This window comes from Rhinolophus ferrumequinum, chromosome 26 (assembly GCF_004115265.2).
Source record: "Rhinolophus ferrumequinum isolate MPI-CBG mRhiFer1 chromosome 26, mRhiFer1_v1.p, whole genome shotgun sequence".
NCBI lineage: Eukaryota > Metazoa > Chordata > Mammalia > Chiroptera > Rhinolophidae > Rhinolophus > Rhinolophus ferrumequinum.
Genome location: NC_046309.1, coordinates 4,640,693 through 4,655,072, shown reverse-complemented (window position 1 = coordinate 4,655,072; position 14,380 = coordinate 4,640,693). Strand labels below are relative to the sequence as shown.

Genomic DNA, 14,380 nt, shown 5'->3' with positions numbered 1-14,380 from the left:
CCCTAAAAGTAGTTGGGGCTTTCAAACTGCTTAAACAAATAAGTTCCAGTTACCTAGACAATTTACTAAGAAACTTCATTCCCCAGCAATGTCAGAAAAATAAAGTAATACTGTGTGTGCCTTACTTCAATTTCACTAAGAACATTTTAAGCTTTACCTATATTCAAATGCAGGGGTTTTTTTTAAGGTAACTTAGAGAGCCAAAAAAATATTTTTAAAAACCACCTTTCACATTAAATAGAGAAGAATATACATAAGCATCTTTATAGCCAATTTCTTAGTCAACAAAACATACTCATCGCTATGGACAGAATTGCTCTGGGCTATCCATCAGCGAGTTCACAGTTCACAGTAATAGTTTCATTACAAAACAGCTCGGATAGCATTTACGGAAAATCACTGACCTGCATCCCCAGTCACTGGGAGACAGCAGTCCAAGTTAAACACGTGCAGAATTAGAGCAACCCTCAAGCAGCACATTCAACATAATACTCTGATCCTAACATATTTTCCAATCTTAATTGCAAGATTAGATCACAAATACTAGCTATAGTAAATGACAACAATTTCCAAGTTGCTTTAAGACATAATTCCACAATAAAGATAGAAAATGAAAACGTACAATAATTGCACTTACGATGTAGGAAGCAGTCATATTTAAAACATCGTCTACAGAAAAGCGTATGAAATGAATGTAGGCTTTGCTCCCTCTGCACAGATTTGGCGTTTGGTCCATCTATGTTTGGGGTACATTCAGGAGGAAGTGCACCAGGCAACTGCTGTTCGGTGAGTTCTTTATATCTAACATTAACCAAGAAAAAGGGAAGTAAAGGTGAAACAAAAATTAGTTATAAAAAATCAAGTTTCTAAATGGTTTCCATGCATTATTTTTGATGTTTACCTTGCCTAAAACACAGAAGAAAAGGTCTAGCCTACAACAATCTAGTGAAGAGCCAATTAAACATTATGCATGATATATCAAGAATCAAATTCACTGATATGATTCAAATTTACCATGAAAAATGTCATATTAAAATTAAACATCAACTGCACTATAAAATGCCTACAAGTGTCCAGAGAATTTATTCTATCTACAACAGATGTTTCGTAGTACAGAGTTCAGAGATACATGTCACTTCCAGTGTCTTGCAAACACTGTGAACAAATGAAGCTACATCAGTTCCCCTTCTAATAAGCCAAGATGGTGAGTTACGTACCATACAAGGCTCTAAGACCGCCTCAAAAGAACAAATCTTACTTTTCCTTTAGTTCTTCTGCTGTGCCCTTATCGGGAAACATTGAAGAAATGGCTTCAAAAATTTTATCAGAAGGAAATTTCCGAGGTGGGCAGCTTTCTTTATCTAAACATGGAAATATACAAGGAAAAAAAGAACAGTAAACAAGTTTCCAATCTTACATTTTCTCCACACAAATATATATCACAAAGCTGACTTTCTAAGAAATTATATCAACTTTGTGTTTCACTTACTTCTAACATGTTACATGTATCTGTGACATGCTAGTAGGTCAGACAAACAAAAAATTGAAATTTAAATATGGAAAGTTTGAAGCAGTCTGGGAGGCAGAAAAGGCAGTTCTAATCGCACTTTGGCTGGTCAGGGATCCACCTGGGTCTGTTCACTGATCTATAAAACGAAGGTGCTAACTAGATGATCACTAAGGTGCCTGTTATAAAATTGTATGCTTCTCTGAAACTGCTATTTTCCCCCACATTCTTCTGTTTTAATAATGAGCTTTGCCAAGTCTCCACCCTGGGATCGTCTATTTTTCTGGGAAGCCCCACCCAGTGTAGGGGTTAAAAGCATGGGCTCCGGAGTCCGAGCTGGCTACCATGACTCGTGTCTGGGTCGTTTCTTCCCAATTTGTATCTTAACTAAGAGACTTCACCTCACAAAGCCCATCTCAGCTATAAAATGGACCTGATGATGCTTTCTACCTGTAGAGCTTCGTGAGAATCGAGTGAGCTGGTGCAGATAAAGCGATTAACACGCAACAGCCAATGATCAATGTTACAGAATGATTATGATGACTGTCCAGTGAAACCCAGAAATCAGTATGTTCCTTTGCTAGCCAAAGGAAATAAAAGGCGTTTGGGTGCTGGATGAAATGGTGCAAATCATATTCTAATTTTGATTATACTATTGATGTGATTTTTAACAAAAGAGAAAGAGAAAGAAGGAATTAAGATCTACTTGCAGTCTTCCTGTAAAACGCTGGAAGGGCTGCACACAGACCTAAAAGACATACCATCTCGGCTCTCCTCTAGATCTTTCTGTTTTTCTTCTGTTTCATCAGGATCGTCTCCGTCATCATCATCGTCATCATCATCGTCATCATTGTACTGACCAAGAGCATTCACCAACTCCACAAAAATTTCGTCATTTATAAACCCACATTCTGAAATTCACCAAGTCACATATTAGAAATATACAGAGGAAAGTGGTAATGATAAAAGTTTATGTATGCCTTTTCTAATTTGAAAGAAATGGCCAGAGCCCATCAATCAACACTATAACATTATTATGAAAATAACGGGGGTGGGGGCGAGATCCTTTTCAGGACGGGCCTAAGGCAAAGTTAGGCAAAGAATCTGTCTTCAAGACCAATCATTTTCTCTTGATTAACAACCCTCCCTGCCCAAGTTTCCAGTGCCTGCTACTATAACCTAATTCTCTAGAAACTAATTGTGGCCTTGGTCTCCTCTGAAACTGTGTATCTGACAGACCTTGCTTTCTACTAATGATGAAAACGAATGAACAGGGTGTCTCCTGTATACAAAACACCGAAGCCCTGATTCTAATGATAGAATTTTAGGTACTGCAGTAGCCTGCTCGGAGAGGAATTTTAGAGTGATGGGTCTTTTGGAGCCTATGTCATATAAGCACAGCCCTGGTCCTAACTAATTTTACTGCTACAGCATCTTAAAATCTACCTACATCCCAACAATTCTATTTCATTTATATGTTATTGACATTGTAAGTTATGTCATAGCCAACTATGTGTAAGTTCCAAGTGGCAAACATGATCCTTGGGAAAAACACTAAAAATGTTAGGCTTGCAAGCCAGGCCAATCCAACACAAAATTTTAATATTAAAAAATATTTTTCATATCTATGCTTTAAAAGAAATCAAAATATCTCCCAATTCTTTGGTCCCCTTTTCTATGAGAATAAACACATGGCTCACCTCTATCCCCATGTACTTTTCCATCATAATTTTTTATTAGTTCTTCAATGAAAGTCCCATCCTGGTCTAAAACTTCATCCCCCATGTAAGGAATATTATGTAAAACAGTTTCATCTTCCACCTAAAAATTTAAAAAATAGATTTGAAAAGCAGCCTTATCCGAAGTATCGAATATTTTTTAAATCGATATAATAAATAAAATAATGTTTTTCGTAAGTAGATGTCTTTACCCACTTCTCCAAACTGAAAACAGACAGGAAAACTTAACTTTAAGACTATAATTTTAAAAGCTATAAAGAAATAAAAGACCCTCTCACCAATAAGCATAACTGAAAAAATGTTAAGAAAAAATACTGTTTAGCTGATCTAACCTGTCATCAATCATTAAAACTTACCGTTATTTTATGCACCTCTACGAAAGGAAAAAAGATCATCAATTTTAAGACACGTTCCTATTTCAGATAAAAATTCTTAGAATTGATGAAATATGGTACATCAAAATAAACTATAAATAGCCATACCTTAAAAAAAAAAAATAGGATAAGAATTTCTAAATTTCACTTGATCTAGTTATTGAGGCATCCCGTATAAAAAAATTCTAGAGATGTAAAATAAAGTATCGATAGTCAAAGTTACTCTTATACATAAAAGAACATTCACAATAACATCTTTCAATATTGAGATGAGTCAGATGCACATCAAAATTGATAAAGCGAATAAAGATGACAGATGAGTTCATATCAAGGTTTGGATGACAACAGGGAACAAAGATGGTACTAGCTTAGCCAGGAAAAGCCAATCAAAGAACGGTTCAGAGAGAATGTAATACTTAAGAATACAAGGGACAAGAAGCTAACATTCATGGGAGGAAGAATGTTTAGTAAAGAATAAAAAAGACAGTAGTTATACAGACCGGAAGGCTCCGAAGTCCACAGTAAGGACACTAATTTAAGTGAGGACAGGTTAAGTCTTAGGCCTTTGAACAGGGAGGGTATTGCTTACGAACAGAATTTTAGAAAGATCATTCTGATAAAGGCTAAGGCTGACAGGAGGACACGCAGCTATTTTAAAGTGTGAGGTGCCTTTAGGCTGGGGCCATAATCGACAGGAAAGAAGACCCGGGAAATGGCCATGAGACACACAGGGGACCGTCAAGGAGCAGGCAGGAAATACAAAGAAAAGGAAAAAATTCCCAATAACCCTTAGATAACAAATTTAGGACAACTACCTCATTCATACCTTATAGATAAACAGGGAATAAGGAAACGGGGAGAAAAAGTATATATGGGATATAAAATGAAATCTAAATTTTAATGTATTGATCTATTCAGACTCAAGCTTACATACAACTAACGAGTTTTCATCGCTTCTCACTTGCACTAATTCCATTTAAACTAGAAGAGTTAATTGTTTTTGGATGCAAGCCAAAATTAAGTGACAATTGGCTATTTTGCCTTCCCAACTGTATCCAAATAACCTTTGCCCCCCAAACATATCCTAGCCATAAAGACAGTCTGCCTAATTTGCTTTGGTCAGTGTCCAGAAAAACCTATGGATGATTCATAAATAGTATTTATTGACAACTTTAAACACTGTTCTTTCAGCATTTCAGTCTGTGAAAATATGAAACTTCCCTTAAGCTCCTGAAATATGATTCTCAAGCTAAATGTTTTCGAATAAAGCCTTAAATGCACAAATCTATGGCATTGCTGAAACGTACCTGAAGTTTGTCTTTCACACTCCACTATAAAATCTTTAAAATTACTAAAGACATTAATAACATCTATTTTTTTAAATAATCTAGTAAGAAATTCTCTAAAGTAGGCTCACCAAAGGCTTCCATCAATATTTTATACATCAAGTAATAAAACTATATATTTTTTATTGAACAACACAAGTCAAGACTGCGTACTCAGATTTCTCTTTTGTTCCATCCTCCTTCATCCTACTTCTATAAAGAACTAAATACTAGCATTTCATTCATTACCTCTGGAAATATGCTTAAACTTGTGCTCGCTAAGCCCCGAGAATATCTCCTACTGTACACTATCACCTGACTAACATGCTGCCTGAAGTTGTTTTAAATAATAACTTCTCAATTAACAAAACATCCAAGTCAGCCTGAGGTTACAGGATACCAACTGACCTCTTCAAGGATAAGAACTATAAACTTCATAGTTTAAATGTTTTTAACCCCAGGTATGGTTTTTGCTTAGCATTTTTCCTTTGAAGAATCTAACTAAAAAGGACTAGAAAAAGAGCAACACAGCAAAGGCTTAAATTATAGTGTATAAAAATTGGTTTAAAAACATCACTCGAAGTGCTACCATGGTGAAAGCCTTTTTACTCATGCTACCTTGATTCACTGTGACGAGAAAATCATCTACGCTTTTTTATTTAAAATAACTGATAATCGAACAAGCAGAAGCTACATTGTTTACATACCATGAAGTTCTGCTGTAGGGGAGACCACGAGTACATTATGGGCACGGAAGCAACTGCACTCAGAGTCTTTAATGGGATGACTTGTGTTGGAAAATCCAACTCACTGGTCACCGAACACTAGAACAGAAAAAAACAAAATGACTCATAAGAATAAGAACCTGAAGGAAGCTGTAGTCATCATATTATAAAGGGATGCTGCCTACTGACATAATTTATAAAGGATATATCTTTACCTAAGACAGTAAAGTTCATAAAAACCAAAAAGGATTCTCTCCTCTCTCTTTCACTTAGGGTGGGAAAAAAAGTGCTTCAGATTTTTTAAGCCCTCCAACCCTCCCCATACTTACCAATAGCAATAAGAATCAAAAATTGTATTTATGTTAGCCTAAGATTAACTGCTCCTTGCTTTCACTATAAATTTCTTTTACTCCTCAACCACAAAAATAATATAAACACCAAATATGCCACTTGAATCTTACTTAGTAAGAATATGGAAACTTGTTAGGTTAACCTCTCTATCTTTATCTTCCCCATCAGATGACACACAAACATTAAAGGGTAATAGATCTGAGTTTCAATCACGACAAAATGGACTCAAATCAATTTTGCAAAGTGCAATCTCTACACTATTCAGAAGAGCTAATGTTATCAAGCGCTTTCTTATGTGCTAGGTCAGCACTATTTCACACACAGTATGTCTGACCATATTTAGTCCTCATTACAAGACTGTAAGGTGGGGACTATTCCTAGCCTGCATTTTACAGGTGAGAAAACGAAGGTAAGGAAAAGACAGGCAAGTGGCTCCCAGTCATACATTAGACAGGGCTAGAATTTAAACCCAGAAAGTCTGACTCTGGAGCCCCTGCTCTTACCCACTAACACACTGCCATGATACCAAAATTCTATAATGTGTAAGTACATATATTGCCTTGAAATACCGTATTTCATCCAACCTATGATGACATCAATTTTAAGGCATACTATTATTTTCTCTATAACTAAGAAAATAATGTTGCCAGTTAAACTATAACATAATGATTTCTTATCACAGAGATTCTGAGATGCATGATGGTTCCAGATGTTACAAATGGTTAAAAATTTGTATCTTTGATTCTATGAAATACGGTAGAAATCTGTGCCCAAGTAACCACAGCACTTTCCATGGAAATCCAGCTTTTCTTAAAGAGTACCATTACCCAATTATCAGTCTCCAGAGCCTTCTCAAAAACACCCTGGACATATTACTCATAATCTATAATCAATGAAAATAGAGCAAAAAGAAGAATTGAAGTGGTAAAATAAAGCAAAAAAATAATATATACGCACATAATTATTAAACGTTTAATTTTTATTTAAGAGGTCTTAAAAATATCCGAACTAGATTTGGTGAAATCAGAATGGAAGTCTTTCGCCTGTGGCCACCCTGGCGCTGGGCATTTCGTCAGCCAGGGGCATTCCATCTTGCAACCTCACCGTCAGTGCGGCACAAAAACAAACGGTTCCTTCCTCAGTGGAAGTGAAGGTTTCAAGATGGAGTAGTTAGGAAGGACTGCGACAGTGATTAACCCACTAATCTGCTTTCCAAAAGAGCAAAGATAAAGATAGTAATACTAGAAAGCTCACAGCTCAGGTAAATGCGAAGGTGTGAAGAGTTTATTAATACTCCAGAACCCGCCATCTTTCCCGGTTCCACTCTTTGGCCTCTGATACAATTCTTCATCCAGCCAGCCAATAATCCAATAAGCAGTTAACATTTATTGAGCACGTACTACGTTGCAGGCACTGTGCTAAGTGCTTTATACACATTATCTTGGCCGATCTCGTCTTGGCCTTTGGCATCACAACCTCACACATGAGGACACTGAAGTTAAGAGCAGGTACAGAACTTGCCTAGTCACAAAACTGGGGAATTACCAAGCCAGGATGGAAGCCTACGTCTGACTCCAACACCCAAGAGCTTTGTCCCTGTGCGGCTGAGATGCTCAAAGGGTAAAAGAACAAGTACAGCCGAGCACTGGGTGCTGCCTCAGCATCTTCTCTCCTCCCGGTACCCCGGCTTCTCCCCCCAGCACCTTCCTCCTATTCCTATGGCTACCAAGTCTTCTTTCCTGCCTCCTACTCAACCGGGTAACTTTGGGCAAGTCTTACACCCTGCCCAGTGATTTAAAGTACAAAATACTTTTCATTTCTTGCAAAACAATTAAATAAGAGTTTTTTACTTCTGTTTTACACTTGGTGGGAGTAATTAACTCTGTGACTTTAATTCTGAAGATTAGCTCCCTTTAAAGTTTGGGGGGTTGGGAGAAGGAGTTGCCACTCCAACTGACTTGTTTGCCTGCTTTAACATCTAAATCCAAGGTCACACTTAAGGTTGGACAGCTGAATATTCCCTTCAACTACCAAGCAGGAGGGGCGCTGGCTTTGCTGCATCTGTCACCCGAGCCATGGAGAGGTGGCTCTGGGTCCACTGAGTGAGATCAGCTGATTTTCCCAGGGACAGAAAGAACTTCCAGAAGCACAGAAGATAAGACAGCCAAGGGTACAGCGCTAAGTACTACCTCCAAGCCCACACTTCTGTCACACTCCCATGACCCATCATCTCAGTGCTGAGTCACCCGGGAGTCACCAGGCTTTCTGAGGCCAGAAGCAGCGGAGGCAGAGGGTAGCTTTTCCTCTGTCTCGTAGCGCTACTCAGCACAGTGTCTCAAAAAAGAGTAGGCACTCAAAAAATGTTTCCAGAGTGAACAGACTGCATTGCTGGTTCCCCCCCATGGAGACTGCGACTTCAAATTTCTCTTCAAAGCACAGAGAGCACCTACTTAGAAAACTGGAGGCCTATGCAGTTTCTCTAGAAGCCTATCCCATTCTCTAACTATTCACCTTGACTAATAACCACATTCCTTTCATTTATGAAACCATATTCAAATGCAAAAGCATTTGTTGGTAAAAACAAGTTTGGGAATTCTTATTTATTGACTTACAGGAAAATTACTCAAAAATCCCAGTTACTTACCAATAACTTTCTTTTCTTTGAAAATGTATCATCCTTGAGAGTTTATCTAATTAAGTCTCATACCACTCCGAGTACTGAAAAGGAAATTTGACCTTAGGAGTCTCCACAACATTTTACCTGATCAGTCATGTGTTCTGGACTCAGGAACTCACTAGGAGACCTATTGATAAATTAAATTCTCTAATTCTAGTTCCAAGTTGAGGATCACACAAGGCTATTACATAGATGATTCATCATTGAGGGCAAAGAAAGAAAAAACTACATTAGTTCTCAAGGATGCTACATTTTCAGAGAAACACAGCGTACTGGTAAGTAACCAGGTTCCTCTGAGGATGGATAGACTTACATCAACCAGCTGGTACAATAGGCGACTGTGTGGCTGGACCACTGGGAGCTGGAGAGGGAAGTCAAGCCAAAAAGAGTAGTTGTAGGAGGACACAACCAAACTGAGACTCTTGGCAGAAGGCTGGTTCCAAGTAAAAACTGTGTTATGGAAAATCGTAGAGGGAAGAGCAGGTGAATGGCCTGCAGGGAAGGGAAAGAAATTAACACACCCTACTATGTGCCAAGCACTGTGCTAGAGACTTTAGCAAAGTTAACTTCTTTAAAATTCACCACTACCCTATGAGGCCGGTCTGACTCCCCATTATACAGTGGGACACCCCAAAGGACAGCAGCATAGCCATCCAGTCTCTGAACAACCTTTAACATAAGAAGGGTTAAGTCCGACCTCCGTGAAGTTGGGGGAAAAAATAGTCAGTTAGCCAAGTTAAAAATACTCTTGGATACTGGTTGGTCCATTTGATTCATGCCAGAGACAAAATGAACTGTTGATATTGTCTAATATCCTTTAGCTTTTCCAAGTAAAACAATAAGGAACCATCTTACATCTAAGGTGTAGGAAAGAAAGGGTCAGGAGAAAGCATCAGCTGCCACCCAACTTTACAGAAGCTGAGCATGATTTCAGAAACTACCTATATTTTTCAAGACCACAGTAGAGAAAAGATAACACACCCAAGTTTTAAAGTAGCTAGCTAGCTAGCCCTTCTGGTGAAAATGACAGTGTACGGAACTTAATTTCAGACTTTTTCATGAAGGAAGTACCAAGAAAAAACTGTAATGAGATAAATGTCAAGTCTGGATCAAGCTGAGAGAAGCTCGGTGGTAGGAGTGAGTTCACAACCAGGGCTAGAAGGATGGTAAAGAGAAGGTGATTAAAGGAGATGAGTGTCTCCAGCAGGAGAAAGTCAGAAACCAAAGTGGAAAGAAAAAAGTCCTGATTAGATTTGGACAGAGATGTATTAACAAAAGCAGCTAATCAAAGCTTTTGGAGCCAAGGAATGAAAAAGAATGGTTCGTTCTAGCTTGTAAATTATTTGTTTTGTTATTAAACATTTATGTCGCAGAACCATCTGGATTGGGGGGAGAACCTCTCTACCCAGCAACACAAGGCTCTTGCTCCCAAGTTCACTTCAGCACAATAGAAAGATGTCATCCCATAAGCAGCAGTACTTACACTTCTCAAACACACACTTTACAAGCCATCTATGGCATTTAACGTGAACTTTAGCAAAGACCGAGAGTATATAACAACATTTGGAACACGACCTAAAGCTCTTCCCTGCATCCTAGCTTCAGATGCCTTATTCTGAATGAAAGATCACACGCCGGGTGGTGGTGCCAAAAACTGTATACCCATGACTTGTATTCATCTTTCGTTATCAGTATATACTGAGTATTACAATTTTAATACAGTTTTTTCCTTTCTTAAGATGAGTATAAATTTTTTGGCACCCTCTGTATATAAACCTAGTTAATATATTAACTATCAAAACACAACGCACAGGGTAAACCCAGTGCAGTCTGGGTCTGAAGGGGGCTGTTAGGGTAAATCACCCCCTCATAACCTGCAGTTCTGCTAGAAGCAGAAACAAAACAGTCACAGGACAGAAGTTGATAAAACTACAAAAACACTCAACAAAGGACACAAAGCAGGTAACAGAGCATGTTGGTCTATTGTACGCAACTTCAAGCACAATTCAAGAACAGTCCTGTAAGTGGAAAATAAGACCATTCCTGTCATTGAGAAAAACAAGAAAACAAAAACTAAGAAACAAAACACATTACACAAGTCCACGGTTTCCAGAAACAGTGGCAGGATAATCATTTGTGAAGTGTTGCTTCCATGAATGGGCAATGGATTGGATGCTACAAGTAGAGGCCCAGTTAAAGGGAAGAAGCAAGTCTGTCACCAGGCCAGAGTCTCTGAAGAGAGGCGCTCAGTCCCTGCTCAGGGGTGTACCTGCTCAGGTGAATGCCGATCAGGTAGGCCCATTCTGTTTATAACTGCAGATTTATAACTGCTCCTCAATCCTTCACTGATTATTTAGTAAACAGTGTTTAAACAACTATAAAGCTACATAGAAAAAAATTAAAAATCAAATCCCCCACTCACTCTTGATAGAAAAGGAAATTCCTGATGGGTTAAATGATAGTAAAATATAAAAATGAAAACAGAACTAAAAGTAAAGATGGGTAATTTATAATCTTGAAATGGAGAAAGACTTTCTAAGCCTTTAAGAAACACAGAAATCAAAAGTAGAAATTCTAACTTAACTACATAAACATTTAAAAGTTCTGTATAATCACAATATACCAGAAATAACATCCAAGTTGGGGTTGGGGGGAACTGCAAAAGAGATGATAAAACACTTACAATATATAGAATATCCTTAAAAATCATAAGGAAAAAAAGATCCAACCTAATTATAAAAGATCCAAGATCATAAAAGCCAACTCATAAAAGAAATATAAAACAACAGATACTTAACACCTCACTGAATAATTAAAGTCAAAAAACCAGTAATAATTTTTTACTTATCACACTGATGAAGACTAAAAAGATGATGATATTTTACGCTGGGAATATAGATAAACACACACTCCCATACACAGCTGGTGAGAGTGTAAAGGTAAAACCTTTGGGGGGCAATTTGGTAATATCTATTAAAATTTTAAATATGCATATCCTCTTGACCTAGTTATCCTATTACTAGGAACTTTTCCTACAAAAGTATTCAAAAGATGCAAAGATGTATATAAAGGATGTTCACTGAAACACTAACTGCACAAGTAAAAAATAACAATAAAAACATAAATGTTCATCAATTAAAAATAGAGCAAATAAACTACAGTATATCAATAGTATCAAACACTATACATTCTTAAAGACTGAAAACCTGGACAGAGGTTGTAAAGTGATGGTCCAAAATGGCAGGTATAAAGCATGCCTGGGTTAACTTTTTAAAATAAAATATATATTATCATTATTGTTAACATCATATATAAAAAAAGAAATCTCAAAGAATAAAAGTCACACAGGTTGGACTACAAGAACATTTATGTATTTGTGTTATTTGAATTTTTACAATTATTATTGGTAATGACCTTTCATTGGGGAGAAAGATAAAAAGATCCAGTTTCATTGACCCATTAGATATTCACTTTATCGGGTATAGAATCGTGGGTTGCAAAGCAGCCCATGAAATCTGACCAAACTTCCCAACATGGTACTCGGGTAATATTCTTTTATAAAATCTAATAAGAGAAGATAAGAGAGAATCCTGAGCAGTGAATTTAAGTCAATCTATGTTACCAAACTAAATTATGACAGAAGTTCTAGGACTCACAAAATTTTCTTATTTCTTCAGAGCAATAAATATTTTTTAACATTGTAGACTAGACAAGCATTTTTTTTTGGTTTGGGCTTATTCTGTTTTTAAAATAGCCATCAATTTGGTTTTGTATTTTGCAGAGACTTTACCTTTGGAATAGCCAATTTAACAATAATTTTCAAATCAAACTATATACACAGCATTCTAGAAGAAAAATAGCATATTAATCACAACCTCTGCTTGTTTATTAGTCACACAAAATAAACATTTGACATTTTGGAAAAGTTCACTGTTTAAACTTAAGATCTATAACCTTAAGTTTAAAATATAAACTCAAACATCGTAAGTGACCTTTCTTTTTTTTTTAAATGACCCTTTGAAAAAGCATAAAAAAAGTTTCCTTTCAAAAGAAATGGAACACCCCTCCTTCATGGTCTTTTAAGAAATGTTCCATCTATTTCAGCTGAAAGAAAGCCAGAAATGAAGCAAGGGCTGCAGTGATTTGAAAAGTTACACAGGAGGAAGAACTGGCAGAGTTAACATAAGACTAAACTCTCCAAGTAAATACCAACAAACGGTTAAGAGAGGCAAACAGCAGCAGAAAGCAACTTATAAACCAGTTCCTTGAGGAACCAAGAAAGGATGGCAATGTTTAGACAGACGGTCAAAGCAGATACTTGGGAGAGCCATCAGTTTATTTCTAAGACATGAGAAAAATGGCCTTGCTCGCTGCCATGTCCGCTCAAAGGACTTCCTGAGATCCTACTTACTGGTCCTATAATCCTGCAAATCACAAAGGAAAGAAAGCATGCTGGTGTGTTGAAAGTTAAGAGTGTATGTATTTAAGTAGAGCACTAAAAATTCATTTACAATTAACTGAGAAAAGTGCATTACCAAGTCAATAAATAATGCAATCAAGTGTTTACATTATAAACAAGACAATGCTTTTCTTCTCCTTCAACAAAAATAAGTCCAAATTATGAACACGAGAGAACTTACACGTTCTGTTACTTTGATAGAAGCCTCTCAAAAAAAAATTCATTTGCAAATATCAAATGATGGGTGATGAACTTAAAATCATTTCAGGTATCACTAGGAAGAGCAAACCTGTATATACTGAAACGTCCAAAAGACATTTGATTCTTCACAAATTTAAGAGCTATGAGGTGTCTCTGATGTTGCTCGTATGTTAAGTATTCTGAAGACGCCCCATGTTTCAGTTACATAAAAAATCCTCACTATTTTCATTAGTAAACAAGACAGAATTCTTACAAGAACATTATATATTCCTGGGAACCCAAAAATGTGTATTAGCAGGATATTTTAAAATTGCAAAACCAATCAGACAGACATCATTTGAGTAAGCCTCTCTTTCAGTCATAATTCAAATAGGTAATAAAAATCTTGATATGAACAATCAGTGAAGGGTAAAGTACCCTGTTGTTTTTAAGCAAGAAATGGACAAATGTACAAAAAGAAATGCACTACAAGAGTAATTCTTAAACCAGTTTCTTCATTAAAACTGGAAAAATAGACACCCTGAAGAATATGACTACCAATGTGCAGACTTACAGAAGATAAAGATTTTTGTACTGATTGATAAGACAAAATAATGAAAGTCACCTAGAAGCAACTTTTTGAGGAAGAGTCACATATATGGCAATAAGGTGTACCTTTGGCTTGTATATATCATGTAATGACATTATTAAGCTGAATGCTCCTTAAAAAGATCAATCGAAGAGCAAAGGAAATAAATGTAAAACGTGTATCATAGTCGCTGTCTTCAAGGAGTCAGAAGTATTTTTATAAAGAAAAAAATAGACACATACTCTGTATTAAAATTCTACGGACAACACTGCTTAAGGTCCTGTAACCTCAACACCAAACAACAGGTTCCCGAAAGTGTCTTAAGAATACACATTAAGAAAAACAATCTACTACAGATGGGTCTCGAGGTTCACCTGCAGGGTTCCTTGATCTGAATGAAGTCAGTCACTTCATCAGATCAGAAAGGAAACTTGTCAGATATTCTTTACTAAAC

At 36.8% G+C, this 14,380-nt stretch overlaps 1 protein-coding gene across 5 annotated transcripts in view; it reads right to left on the bottom strand.

Annotated features, from left to right (window-relative positions):
• The window catches only part of EZH2 (enhancer of zeste 2 polycomb repressive complex 2 subunit), a 56,799-nt gene that overhangs the window by 16,968 nt on the left and 25,451 nt on the right, over positions 1–14,380 (bottom strand). For 3 of the 5 annotated variants that reach the window (XM_033099177.1, XM_033099173.1, XM_033099175.1), the window contains 5 exons: positions 5,653–5,769; positions 3,208–3,328; positions 2,269–2,418; positions 1,259–1,361; positions 623–801 (listed from right to left, as the gene is read on the bottom strand). In XM_033099177.1, coding sequence (XP_032955068.1) covers positions 623–801; positions 1,259–1,361; positions 2,269–2,418; positions 3,208–3,328; positions 5,653–5,769 — 670 coding nt within the window. The remainder of the gene's footprint in view (positions 1–622; positions 802–1,258; positions 1,362–2,268; positions 2,419–3,207; positions 3,329–5,652; positions 5,770–14,380) is intronic. The other 2 variants (XM_033099174.1, XM_033099176.1) reach the window with 1 other exon arrangement.